A 13,760-nucleotide genomic window follows, 5' to 3' on the forward strand; every position below is an offset into this window, starting at 1 on the left:
TGGGATTGATAGCATGGAATGTTGCTACTAATTGGGTTTCTGCAAGGTACTTGTGACCTTGATTGGCCATTGCTGGAAGCTGGATACTGGGCTAGATGGACCATTGGTCTGATCCAGTATGGCTGCTATTATGTTCTTATGAGTTGGTTGCAAGAAGATCTGGACTTCCTCATTCAAGACAATGCAGATGCAAAGGTAAACATGGAGGCAAAGATAAATAGTTACTGTATCAGGTATTTCTTAATTCCACAGAAGTTGGGAGGTCTGAGGTCAATATTAGATCTGAGATAGCTGAATAAATTCCTAGTTTAGGAAAAGTTCAAAATGAATTTTCTGCAGATATCCGTCTCTTTCTAAATATAAAGGACTGGTTATGCTCCATGTTTAGCAGAGGATTTTCTTCAGCCTTGCTGAACTAACTGGTTAATGCCTTCTTTATATGGCCTAATCCTTCAAAAAATTGCCTTCAGGGAGAGTGGAATTGGTTATCCAGCAAAAGAAGGAAGAGAAAAATTATGTAAAAAAAAATTGCTTATGTGGGTATAAATTTAAATTGAGCTATGTGTCTTCTCAGGAAGAAATAGTGCTTCAGAGATAGTTGTGCAATACATATGTGCTTGCTGCTTATTAAGCAAAATACCCCGAATTTGGAAATTGGGGCATGTACAGTGCATTTGTAGAGGCTACATTTATGTACTTGTGAGTGAACAAATGGAGGAGGGGGGAATCCTGTCAAAATTTTATGGGAGAGTGAAAAAAAAATGACACACTGAATTCATCTACTTGGACCCTCTTTTAGTTTGGTAAAATAAGATTCACAGTTGGTAGGTCCCTTCATAGATATTAATCAAAATGTAAATGGATTTTGGAACATGGGTAGTTTTGTAAATAAAAAAAAAAAATATCAGATCAAGAAGTGACCGGCTGACTGAGGTGGAGGGGAAGGTATATATGCCTGTACTGATCTTCTCTCTGCCCCGCCCTATAGCTGAGATATTTAATTATGGCCTTGCTCCTTTTCAGTATTGTGCATTGTGTTTTTGTTGAGATTGTTTTTCTTTATAGATTATTTTCCTATAGCAAGATTTTTATTGAATATGTTATAATAATTTAATAATAATAAATGGCCCTGACCCATTTCTGTCTTTAGTGGTTGGTAAAATGAGCTCTGCCAGCTATCTCAGGTGATTCTCTTCTTCCCTTGTTGTCTGATGGGTTCTGCCATCTATCATATTCTTTCACTCACAAGCATTTTTGAAATTTGTGGGCCAGGCTCCAGCAATCCTGACTACTGATATTGTAAGGTTAGCATCTATGTGTTAAAGAATCTCAATCGTGCCAGGTTGGCAGTTGGTTGCCTTTGAATTGATAATATGGTTTCATTTGAGAGCAGCAGGCCTGTTATAATTAGTTAGAACAAAAAATAAATATGCTAGACACAAATTATTTTAGCTCAGATCTCTTGAGTATATTTTCATCCTTAATGGCAAATATATAGTGGAGATTAATCAGTCTGAAGGCTTTTTTCTGATGAAGTAAAACTTGGAATCTCTATTCTGAAACACCTCACCTGTATCTGCTTGAGGGTTTTCTCAGTTGCCAGTGCTCTGCACTGACCTCAGTTCAGTTCTTGAGCCAGGCTTCTGCTCTCTGTGCTGTCTGCGAATACTGCAGAAGCAGAATGCATTTCCTCTGGGAGAGAAAGTTATTAAGCATTGCTTAACGGTAACACAGAGGCGTATTTTCAAAGTACTTAGACTCACAAAGTTCCACAGGTTACTAAGGGACTTTGTAAGTCTCAGTGCTTTGAAAATGAGCCCCTTAGTATCCTGTGTTAGGATCCACATTAGCCATGCTCCAGAGGGAACCATAATTTGTGGCATCTGGCCAAGTATGCGCAGGTCCCAAGAAGCTGGCAATGCTTTGGAGTCTCAGTATATAGATGGGATGATTGGGCGGGGAGGAGCTTATTCCAAAAGAATGGACTTCACCTTAACAAGGGTATAACCCGGCTGCTGGTACTAAAAAGGAGAGAAAGTAGCTTTTAAACTAGAAACTAGGATGAGGTACATTCAAAAAATACTTAACATATGCAGAAGTTAGAATATCTTGATAGGCTGTGATAAAAGTAGAAGTAGCACAAGAATATTTAAATAAAAAAGAGATAGAAATAAGTGATTCTAAATTACCCTCCAAATTGCTATGCAGCTAATCTGTATGTACGTATTAGAAGAGAGCTAAAATGTATGGTAGTAAATGAAGAGTTAGACTTAATAGGCATCTCTGAGACCTAGTGGAAAGAGAACAGCCAATGTGATTCTGTCGTATTGGGGTACAAATTATATCAAAATAACAAGGTGGATAGAATTGATGGAAATTGATGGAGTTCAGCAGGAAGCAAAATATAGTGTAGAATCTTTATGGATAGAAAGTCTGTGTGTGATAGGAAGAAACGTACTGATGCAGTTATACTACTCTGTATGTAGAGAGGCTGAAGAGAGACAACGACATGTTAATAGAAATCAGGAAGGCTATCAAATTTGATAACATAATATTGGGAGATTTCAATTACAATGATAAATAATAAGACAACAATAGTGATGTCCAACATTGATAACCATTAAAAAAAAATCACTGTTTATTTTATAAAAACTCCAAGTTCCAAATGTAGTTTTGGCAGATGCATCTTCAAAATAAAAAGTCAAGATGTAGCAAACATTTAATCATTAGTGAAAATAGAATACCACGCTTACCTTTAACCTTTCATGTGCTGGGAGATCCAAGATGGCGACGCTGTAACGTTTGCACTCTTGCTTCAGCTATTGCTTTTTTCTTTTCCCTTGTTTTTGCAGAATACGGAAGGGGAAGCTAAAGGGATCTCTCCCCCCAGAGATGAAAGTTGCTCCTCCTCAGCACATAATTACCACCTACGTACACACGTTACACACGTTACACTCGATGGATGTATTTGTGGATCTCTCGTGAGTGAGTTTTCGTTTGGCCCACAAGGCCCCCCTCAACTCCACCAGCACTGTACACCATGGCTGAAGCAAAGCAGGCAAGCGGAACAGGAGCTGTTTGTGCTGTGCCGGGTGTAGAGAGGTGGCAGATGCCAGAGATTGGGCATGGTTCAACATCCTTTCTGGAGGAGGCCGCATTAAGCTGGATAGAAGCTACGGGCTTAACTGGAACTTCAACAGAATCTCTTGGGACTCTGCATTGTAGACTGAGAGAAGAGAATGGAATTAATCAGGCAGAAATAGATCTCTGCTTGGCAGTACTACAACCCCTGCAGAAACCAGCAGAAGTAATGCTGGGCTTGAGCTGGGCTGTCGTTGAAGCTGTGCATAAGATGTGTTCTTCCTTTTATATCTGTCTCATTGAATAATGCCACAACAGAATTTTAAGTGCAATTTGATATCCAGGCTTCTAATTGATTAGAAGTAGAGAAAGATGTTAAGCAATTGAAAAGTTCAAGTACAGGTAGAAAACTTGGAAAATGCAGTGAGAGCCCTGAACTTGAGAATTCTGAACTTTCCTAGTTCCAAAATTCTTTCTCCAAAACATATACTTTATACATTTTTGAAGGAAGTATTCAAAATATCCAGACGCTGGTTTGCCATCTTTACAGAAGACATATTTACCTATACTTAGAAAACTTAATCCAATGAATGAACGACGTGAAGTTGCAGAACTATCTGCAGATAGTTTGGATGTTTCAGCTCTTGGGGGGGGGGGGGGGGGGGGGCGGACGATGAAATTGATTTTATTGGTTTCTTTTGTATTTCGGCAAGGCCAGGAAGGATATAAGAACATAAGAATAGCCATACTGGGTCAGACTAGCCCAGTATATTCCTTCCAGCAGTGGCCAGTCCAGGTCACAAGTACCTGGCAGAGCCCCAAATATTAGCAACATCCCATGCTACTGATCCCAGGGCAAGCAGTAACTTCCTCTATGTCTATCTCAATAGCAAACTATGGACTTTTCCTCCATGAAGTTGTCCAAAGTTTTTTTAACCCCAGATTCTCTAAGCGCTGTTACAGCATCCTCTGGCAACTTTTTGAAAGAGTAAAAAATCGGTTCACTTTTAACCGTTCCATACCACTCAAGATTTTGTAGGCCCCAATCATATCTCCTCTCAGCTGTCTCTTTTCCAAGCTGAAGAGCCCTAACCTCTTTAGCCTTTCCTCATATGGGAGACGTTCCATCTCCTTTATTATTTTGGTTGCTCTTCTTTGAACCTTTTCTAATTCTGCTATACCTTTTTTGAGATACAGTGACCAGAATTGAATGCAATATTAATGGTGAGGTTGCATTATTCACCCTCCTCAGTTGAGAAACATGGCCATTAAACCTTCCCTCCCTTTTCTGTCCAGTAATTAATTCCTAATCCACAACAGAACAATGCCTCCTATTTTAGACTTTTTAATTCTACCTTTATGGGTGCTAAAAATAGAAATTTTCTAGAATCTCTTGCTGGACCCAAGAGAGAAGTATGCGTCAACAAGTCCTGGCTCTGGGTGCCGGTTTTCAGTTATGTTTCCTTGTAATTGTGTGGTATATGTCCAAGATAAGACATACTGTTTCTTTGACTCAATTCAACTACGTAGCTTTTTTAATTCTCAGGGCTTGGTGGGCAGCACAGTTTGAGTTACAAAGGGCATTATTTTTGGGTGTGTAACCTAACGGTAATTAATTCTGTGTGTTATTCTGAGTTTTTTTTTGTTTTGTTTTAGCTTCTCCTGAATATGTTCTTAGATCTTACCTAATTTTTGAGGACTATTTATTTATTTATTTATTTGTGACATTTATATCCCGCATTATCCCAAACAAGTTTGAATTCAATGTGGCTTACAATAAACAGTATAGGATACAAAACAGAGAAGAATTTATAAGAAAGTAATTTGTTGTAAGCAATTTTGCAATACAATATCGTTTGAGATATGGTTGTTCTTTGTGAGGGTGTGTTTGAATAGGAACGATATGAGGATTTTGTGGAATCTAGTATATTCCTGTATATTTCTTATTTTGGGTGGTAAGGAGTTCCACCATTTGGTTCCTAGGTAAGTGAAGTCTGCAGAGTGGACAGTTTTGTAGATCACATTTTTGCAATTTGGGAGGTATAGTCTGAGATGATTTCTTGCCTCATATTTAGTGTTTCTTTGAGGTAAGTTTATTAATTAGATTGTAAGCTCCTTGGAGCAGGGACTGTCCTTTTTTGTTAATCTGTACAGCGCTGCGTAACCCTAGTAGCGCTCTAGAAACGTTAAGTAGTAGTAGTAGTAATGGTACCATATAGTCTGGAGCTGTGCCATTTAGTATTTGAAAGGTAATTCTTGCTTTGATGGGAAGCCAGTGTAATTTGATTCATAAAGGGGGGGGACACTTTCAAAACAAGAGATTTTATTTATGAACCTAGTTGCAGTGTCTTGAGCTGTTTGGAGTTTTTTCAACAGGTACTCCTTACAGCCAGCATATATGGCATTACAATTATCAAATTAATATCGAATTACAATAATTACTATCCTAGCCTAACAGACTTACTAAGAATTTAGGTTCATTTTATTTCCTTGATATAGAGTGATTAGGATGTTTCTGCACAAAGATTATTTTCCTTGTAATTTAGTTTTTCAATAATCTTATAAAAATGAATAATTAAAAAAACTTTCATGTTCACAATCCAAACCGCATTCTGTGATTAAGTCCTAATAAGGGCCCCTGTTTTGCCTTCATGTAGCCAAAAGTTTCCCCAAAATGCTCATCCTGGCAAAAGTGTACTGCTCACCTTGGACTGCAAGCTAGCCTTAGCCTTCTATCTGGAGTGGTCCACCCAGCTTTTTGTTTCTTTGACCCAAACAGGATGGAGACAGCAAAGAGTAAACTCAGTTTATCCAGTTAGCAGCAGAGTGCATCTCTTTCTTTCACTTATGCCCAGACTTTGGAGGATCATGTCACAGCTCACAATATCAGAGCTATGTCTGTATTGGTAGCCCACTTGAGATCAGTCTCCATTGAAGAGATTTGCAGAGCTGCAATGAGGTTTTTATGCCTTTAGCAGAATACCCAGTGTGACAGTTGATTTGATCACAGAAAAGAATGGGCCTTGGAGGGTGGACTTGGATTCTAGATTCCAAACAAATTCTGCGGAACTGTGTTATTGGTTTTGGTTGGTCTTGCCATTGCAGGTCCCTATTGACCAATGTTTGTTGTTTTCTATGAGCCTGGTAGCTAGGGATTCCTACATGAGTATACTATGTCCTGTTTGTCCTCAGAGAAAGCAATGTCACTCATCTGTGGCAGGTGTTCTCTGAGGACAGCAAGACAAGTACTCACATACCCTTCCCTAGGAATTGCATTCTTTATCCTTTTCATCCAACCGTGGATATCAAGGAACTCAGGCAGGCGGGAAGGCACTCATGCTTATGTGGTGGAGGCCTTCCATAGGCTTATAAAAGTTGCAGAACACCGGGGCTCCGTCGATGATGTCACCCACATGTGAGAACACTTGTCTTCTGTCCTTGGAGAACACCTGCTACGGGTGAATAACTTTGCTATCTGGACACCATCAATGTAGAGAAAGCAGCTCAAACCAAGACTTTGAATCAGAGTTAAGAGATGAGCAGTAAACAGATTTGGCCAGCTCTGTTGACTCTATGAGGTTTCAAATAGAACTCCATTCCTCTGCTAAGACCCACTCCTTTCTTTAATTTCCAAGTTGCTATCGGGGGGTGGGGGAGGAGAGAATAAAAACTAGAAATGGCTTGTTAGCCACTAAAACACACTTTTGGTCTCAGTCCATTGGAAATAAGTTTTCTTCCTTTCTTGTTGAAGATTGGATTTAGCTAGATAGTTCTTAAGTTGAGTCTGGAGGATAAGCCTTCTGGAATAAGGATTGAGAACGTGTTTCTTTCAGTTATGGGACATTAGATATTTGAAACCATATTTAGGAAAATAATGAACTTTGTATGGTAGTACCTGCTTTTGTTGCAACTTGATTAGACTACTGTAACGATTTTTTTTTTCAAGCCAAAATAAACTCCATAGGCTCCAAATGGTGCCAAATATACTGGCTTGTCTTATTACTGGAGTCACCATCAATGAAAATATCACTTTGGTGCTGAAATCCTTAACATCATTTCATATCATTTATTAAACTGATTTTAAGATCTTATTTTTGATGCGCAAGTTTATCAGCAAATTACTTTGCATCAGTGTCCTGTTTCTGTCCTATATCCCAGGCCAGCATTTTGCTCTTAACAGTAAGTTCTGTTACAGGTCCCAAATAGAATTGCTTTAATGCTCGCGTAGCAAAAGTGTACTGCTCTTTGGAATATACTACATTTTTGGATCTAAAAATTTTAATTGACATTGTATAAGTGCTCCAGAAACAGTATAAGGCCTGGTTATTTAACTCTTTTGACTGAATTGTCCTAAGATGCTAGTGCTTTGTATAGTACTTGTTTTAGGGCCCTGTTTACTAAGCCACGCTGTAGGCGCCAACCTTTTAGCGTGCGCTAATGCTAAAGACACCCATAGTATATATGGGTGTGTTTAGCAAAAAGCGTGATAATTTTTAGCGTGCGCTACAAAGTTAGCACGCCTATAGTGTGGCTTAGTAAACAGGGCCCATAATTTGTTGTGAACCTCTTTATAGCCTTTTAGGAAAAACAGTATATAAAATTATCAAATAAACGGGGCAGTAAACTTCTTTAGTTGAAGAAATTTAGAGCACTGATAGATGTATACTCATTGCATAGAGTGCAGATAGATGAAATCCCGAGAGAGAGATCACTGTTAGAAGCTTGCATCGTGTCACTACTATTTTGTTGGTGAACAAGTATATAGGTAAATTTGAGGAAATATATAATATCTAGTTAATTATTCAATAGCTAAGCAGCCTTCTCAATTTTTACACACTTGTCCATAGACAAAGATATGTGGAGAAATGGGATCTGAATAGGAAGATATTTTAGATTTGGAACTGAGAGCCAGGTATTCTGTGCTGAGGGAATTCAGTATTGGAGAAGAGGGCTAAGTATTGCTAACCTAAAAGATGTGATTACATTAGCTTGAAGAGTCATTGTATATGAATAAGACGTGCTTAGGACTGTCAAAATTGATAGTTGACACCCAAGCTGAGAGAGGCTTGAGTGTTTCGGACTTTTTCCTACAGAATTGTTAGGAATTAATTTATGCTTTGACATTTTCTTTAAAATTAAGGGAGGGAAGTTACCAATGTGGGCTACTGTTAAGATATTTTATTTTACTGTTAACCCTAGCTATTATGATCTATATTTTATTGCATAAAATGAGACCTGTGCTATAGTAGCACAAGTTAGTGGTAAAATAACATGCCTTAACAGTAGCCCATGTTGATAATGTGTCCCCCTTTTTTTTCTAGCATTGATCTTAGAAAAGGGATATATGGGGGTGATTGTGTCTAACACGAAAAGCTAGAACAGTGATTCCCAAAATGGATTCCATGGAACCGTAGGGTTTCTCAAGAGATTAGATTGTAGAATCTGTTTGTATGAACATAAGCAGCACGTTGAGTGAAAAGATACCAAAAGTGAGGTTACAAATAATAGAGAATAAAGGCTATAAAAGTCTGGAGAGGTAATTGTTAAGGATGAAATTTGATAAATTTGATCATAGTCTATATATGGTTAAAATTTTATTCGTAAGTTTTCAAATGCGTTTTTCTGAAAAACGTAATTTTTTTTTATTGATACATTTTTCTCATTTTTTAAAGACGTAATTAGTCATTACCTGAGGATGAAATTTTGCAGGATTATGCAATTGATATCCATCTGTTTTGTAATACAAATAAGTCGCATACTCCACTTTTTGCCCAGCAGGTTACATATATATGTTTCATAAATTGAGGATTCCTTAGTGAATGAAAAAAATATTTTAGGGGTTCTGCCATAGTAAAAAGTTTGGGAATCACAGAGCTAGAAGGATTCTTGGGTGCATAGGCTAAGAAATGGCTAGCAGGAAAAAAGAGGTGAGATTCAATTTAGAGTACTGTTGAGACTGCATGTAGAGTACTGTGTACAGTTATGGAGACTGTACTTTCAAAAGGATATAAACAGCATGGAGTTGGCCAGAGGGCAATTATTAAATGGCCAGTGGTCTTCATCATAAAGCATATGAGGACAAGCTTAGGGGCCCTTTTACAGAGCAGCAGTAAGCCCAATGTGGACATACCGTACACTAATGTAGAAGTACCGTTGGCCCAATGTGGGTGCCGGCAGTATTTCCAGCCCTGGCACGCACCATTTGCCATGCTAGGGAAAATAGGAGGTAATTTCTAGAGTGGAGCTAACCCGGTTACCACCTCAGTGGGTGGCGGTAAGTGCTGTCCCTCGCATGGCCCTGCAGTAAGAGCAATCTTACTGCATGGCCATGGCTATTTTCAGGCTTTTTTTGTTCGCTGCGGTAGAGGTGGTGATGCAAATGGTATCTGAATTCAAGAAAGCACGGGACAGAGGATCTCTGGAAGAGAGGAAGGATTGTAGAGCTTAATAATTGGTGCATTTGGGCAGACTAGATATGGCACATGGGCTTTATCTGTTGTCATTTTTCTGTTTTGGGTTTTTTTTTAAGTTTATACTTTTTATTTTATAGGTGCATTTTACTTTTTAAGACCTGCTTGAAGTGAATAATATGCCTAATGTGGTATAAGTAGCAAAAATATAAGTGCATCTATGCTATTGGAATGAAAATGTGCAAAAGTATTTTTTTTTATCAATAAGCTTATTTCACAATGTGCTGTTGGATTCTGTCATCTAATCACGTATCGATAATTCAAAATCCAAGAAGTATACTGCAAAGCAAAAACCCTGTTCAGTACTTAGGGTTATTTCAGTGGTTCCCAAACCTGGTCCTGGAGGCATCACAGCCATTCAGGTTTTCAGGATACTCACAGTAAATATTCATGAGAGATTAGCATGCAGTGAAAACAGTGCATGCAAATCTCTCTCATGAATATTCATTGTGGGTATCCTGAAAACCTGAATGGCTGTGATGCCTCCAGGACCAGGTTTGGGAACCACTGGCTTATTTGCTAATCTTATACATTTGCTTTGTTTTTGTTTGTTTGCTTTTAAAGAGAAAGGGATGTGATCTTTTAGAAAGCCAAACTGAGAGACCTAAGAGCAGTTTCTTTATTTCCCCAGTGATGTGCATGGATGCAAAGATAAATTTCGATTCAAATGCGGAGTATCGTCAACAGAAAGTCTTTGATCTGAGAGACTGGACACAAGAGGATGAGAGAGATGAGCAGGCAGCTAAAGCAGACCTCAACTATATAGGACTTGATGGTAATATAGGTTGTCTAGGTAAGCTGTAAGAATTTTGTAGTCTATATTATAATTGATTGGCCCATTTAATAAAGCCTTTCTCCCATTTTGTATGGATGGTATTGTATTCTTTGTGTTAAAACAAAACACCCTTAAAAAACTTCTTGGGTTGTTTAACTCTGTTGCTTATTTGTCTGGTATGAATAAAAATCCACGGGTTTCTGAGTGAGACCGGTTTGGAGCTGTACTTACTGATCTTTATATCCTGCTTTTATGTTAGTTTAGACCTTTCTCTGTGTGTAATAGACTTGATGTGACATATTCCCCCTCCTCCGCCATCACCTAGATTAGGGACAAGACCCATTGCGAGTGGGATTTTTATTTTCGCTAACTAAAACATGTACCAAAATGAAGAAAATCCTAGCATTGAGCAACTATTTACTACTGTATTACATAAGATAAAATCAGTGGACAATGATACAAAATACCTCGATGGTAGCAGTAATAAAAATGGTGTACCAAGCACATTTTTAAGAGGTTTTGTGATGGCCTTTGGCATAAGCAGTTTTGGTTTTCTAGATTGTAGTTTCTGGCAGGTATCCTTTTACTAGATATGGTGCATATCTTGCTTTGAAGTCTTTCCCCTCTGGTCGAACCTTTGTATCGTGTGTGTTGTCATTCTTATGGTTGATGACAGTCCTTTGAAATTGATACAGTGAACCTGTAAATTTTTTGAGACGTGTCCTGTTTGGGATTGATTTAGTGTGTTTTAAGTTTCTCCCTGTAAATTGCCAATTTTTGTGATTGGCCTTTCTTGCACACTGGTACAGAGACTAGTTTACTTACCAAAATTATTCTTGCCCTTTGGAGGATGTATAGCTGAAAAAGATCACCTCAAATAGCAATTGTCATGAAAGGAAGTATTTGGCCAGTAATTTAGCTAGAATTTGATGACATACAATGCATTGTTATTGGTTCCATCAGAAGCAATTTGGTATCCTCCATTTGCAGATTTGAATTCCTTTTTTCAATGGTGTGGTTTTTCTGTATTTCTCAAGTAAATCTATTATGCTAGTACTGTTCAGGAATGTCACTGAGTCTCTGTGAGAGATCTGTTTTTTTATTTTTATTTCAGAAACTTGTGAACATTTTCAGTAAGTTCCGTGTAAATATTATCTTTCAATGTAAACACAGAAGAACACGGGCTTCGCAAATTCAAAGACACATAGGGCACAGCGAAGATGACACAAGGATACAGTCTAAAAGACAATGTCTAAAAAAAGTCCATCTTTATTCTGTTGATCAACGGAATATTTACACTGTATCCTTTTGTCATCTTCGCTGTGCCCTATGTGAATATTTTTCAACCATGAGCTATTTTTCTTTTTCATTCCTCTCCTCGTCTGCCCTCCACCCCCAGTGAATCTCTGATGCAGGCCACAAGTGCTATTAAACATTTTAGGGGGTCTTTTATTAAGCTGTGGTAGCGTTTTTAGCTCATGGTAGAAATCAACTGGTGATAAATGCTGAGACGCCCATAGGAGTACAATGGGTGCCTCTGCGTTTACCGCCAGCTGATTTCTACCAAAAGCTAAAAATGCTACCGTGGCTTAGTAAGAGACACCCCCCCCCCCCTTCATGAGGCAATGCTAGTGTAGGCAGGTGATTTTTATTTATTTATTTATTTATTTTTAATTTTATGGTGTTTCTCCTCTGATTCAGTCTTTGCACTGGCCACCAGTTGTAGCCCATGTAGAATTTAAACTACTGTGCCCTTCTTTTAAAATATTGCATTGTATTGGTCCTGGTTATTTGTCACCCTGCTTACTATTACAAACCATAAACACAAAAAAGAAAAAAAAGGGGATTGAACACTGATGTTCCAACTGAGGGATATTTATTTAAAAACACAATGCAAAAACACCCTAAAGATGAGTATTGTGTTTTTTAATAAATATCCCTCAGTTGGAACATTGGTTGCTCCTCTTTTTTTGTGTGTTTACTGCGTACAAAAGAGGTCCCTTCTGCTTTTGTTCTTTTGTACTATTGCAAACCAACCATTGAAACTTGCCTTGGTACAAGAATGTGATTTTATTTAAACAACAATCTGCTAATGTAAGTGTATGGAAGAGGGTAACCACCAAGAAATTGTTCTCTGAAACTGCCTCTCTTATGGAATTCTTTACTTATTAATTTAATGACAGAATATCACTTGTTAAAATTTAGAAAACTTCTCAAAACTCTCTTATTTTAGAAATATGTTGATTATTAATTGTTTAATGCTGTGTATTCTTTTTCTTTGCAATTTTTATCTTTTGTTAACTATTCAGATTTCCTGAGCTGGATAGTATATAAATATGCTGCTATTTATTTTGTAAATACATCACAGCATTAGCATTTTCACTGCATTTTTCACACCCAATTCTTTACGTGAGTAAAGGAAATAGAATGAGTTTTCAGAGAGAGAATCCAATAAAGAGGTTTATATATATGTTAGTGTATTATGTGATTTAAAGCAGGAGCTAATTTAAAGTCTAAAGGGGATCTGTTCTGGTTTCCATGCTACATATGGCTTCTGAGTCATAAACACAGGACATGCTTATTTCTATTCAAAAAAGTTAACAAGTAGCTTAATACCAAAAATTGATCTGAATCCGGAATGTGGTTGAAGTAACCCCTTCTTTGAAGCAATGATACACCAAGACCCAAAACTCTTGTTGGTGACCTTGTAAGAATTGGGAATACAGTTAAGCAAAGCCAGGAGCTTAGGTTTTCTGTGATCTCACCACTTGTTTCAAACTGTGCCATAGTGATGGTTATCCAGTGACATGGCAATATGTGTTTTAGGTTTTCAAATGAATAAGCCAATCTGGGGCTTATAAGTATGTAACCAACATGGAATAGATTCTTTGTTTATTTTAGCTACTGATCAGCCCTAGAAATGCTCACCTTAGTGGTATTTTGCAGTGAATGGTGCTGGTCTGGCTATGGCTACAATGGATATAATTAAGCTTCATGGAGGGACTCCAGCAAACTTCCTTGATGTTGGTGGTGGTGCAACAGTCCAGCAAGTGACAGAAGCCTTTAGACTAATTACGTCAGACAAAAAAGTAAGCCTTGTTTTTCCCCTCAAAGAGAGAGAGAAACTGTAATTTTACAGGATTTATTTTTTTTTTTACTTAGTTATAACTTTGTAGTTATACAAAGATAAATAAGCAAGTATAATTATTACTTGGAATCAAAATGATGGAATCCTTTCTCTGGAAATAATTGAATTTTCCATTATAATTCTGTAGCAAAAATATGTTTATCTGTATTGACAGTTGATGATAATGACAGCTGTTTAAAAGACAAGCAGTATTCTGTATGTGTCACGTGGAGGGGCATAATCGAACGGGGCACCCATGTTTTCCTGAGACCGTCCTCACAGGACGTCCCGGCGAAGGGGCGGGGAA

The 13,760-nt window shown here is 37.9% G+C and overlaps 1 protein-coding gene across 1 annotated transcript in view; it reads left to right on the forward strand.

Moving 5' to 3' along the window:
• The window catches only part of SUCLA2 (succinate-CoA ligase ADP-forming beta subunit), a 145,911-nt gene that overhangs the window by 109,710 nt on the left and 22,441 nt on the right, over positions 1–13,760 (forward strand). Inside the window, exons 7-8 of the mRNA XM_030200494.1 lie at positions 10,183–10,344; positions 13,273–13,415. Of these exons, the coding sequence (XP_030056354.1) occupies positions 10,183–10,344; positions 13,273–13,415 (305 nt within the window). The remainder of the gene's footprint in view (positions 1–10,182; positions 10,345–13,272; positions 13,416–13,760) is intronic.

The sequence above is a fragment of the Microcaecilia unicolor genome, chromosome 4 (genome assembly GCF_901765095.1).
Source record: "Microcaecilia unicolor chromosome 4, aMicUni1.1, whole genome shotgun sequence".
NCBI classification, from domain to species: Eukaryota; Metazoa; Chordata; class Amphibia; order Gymnophiona; family Siphonopidae; genus Microcaecilia; species Microcaecilia unicolor.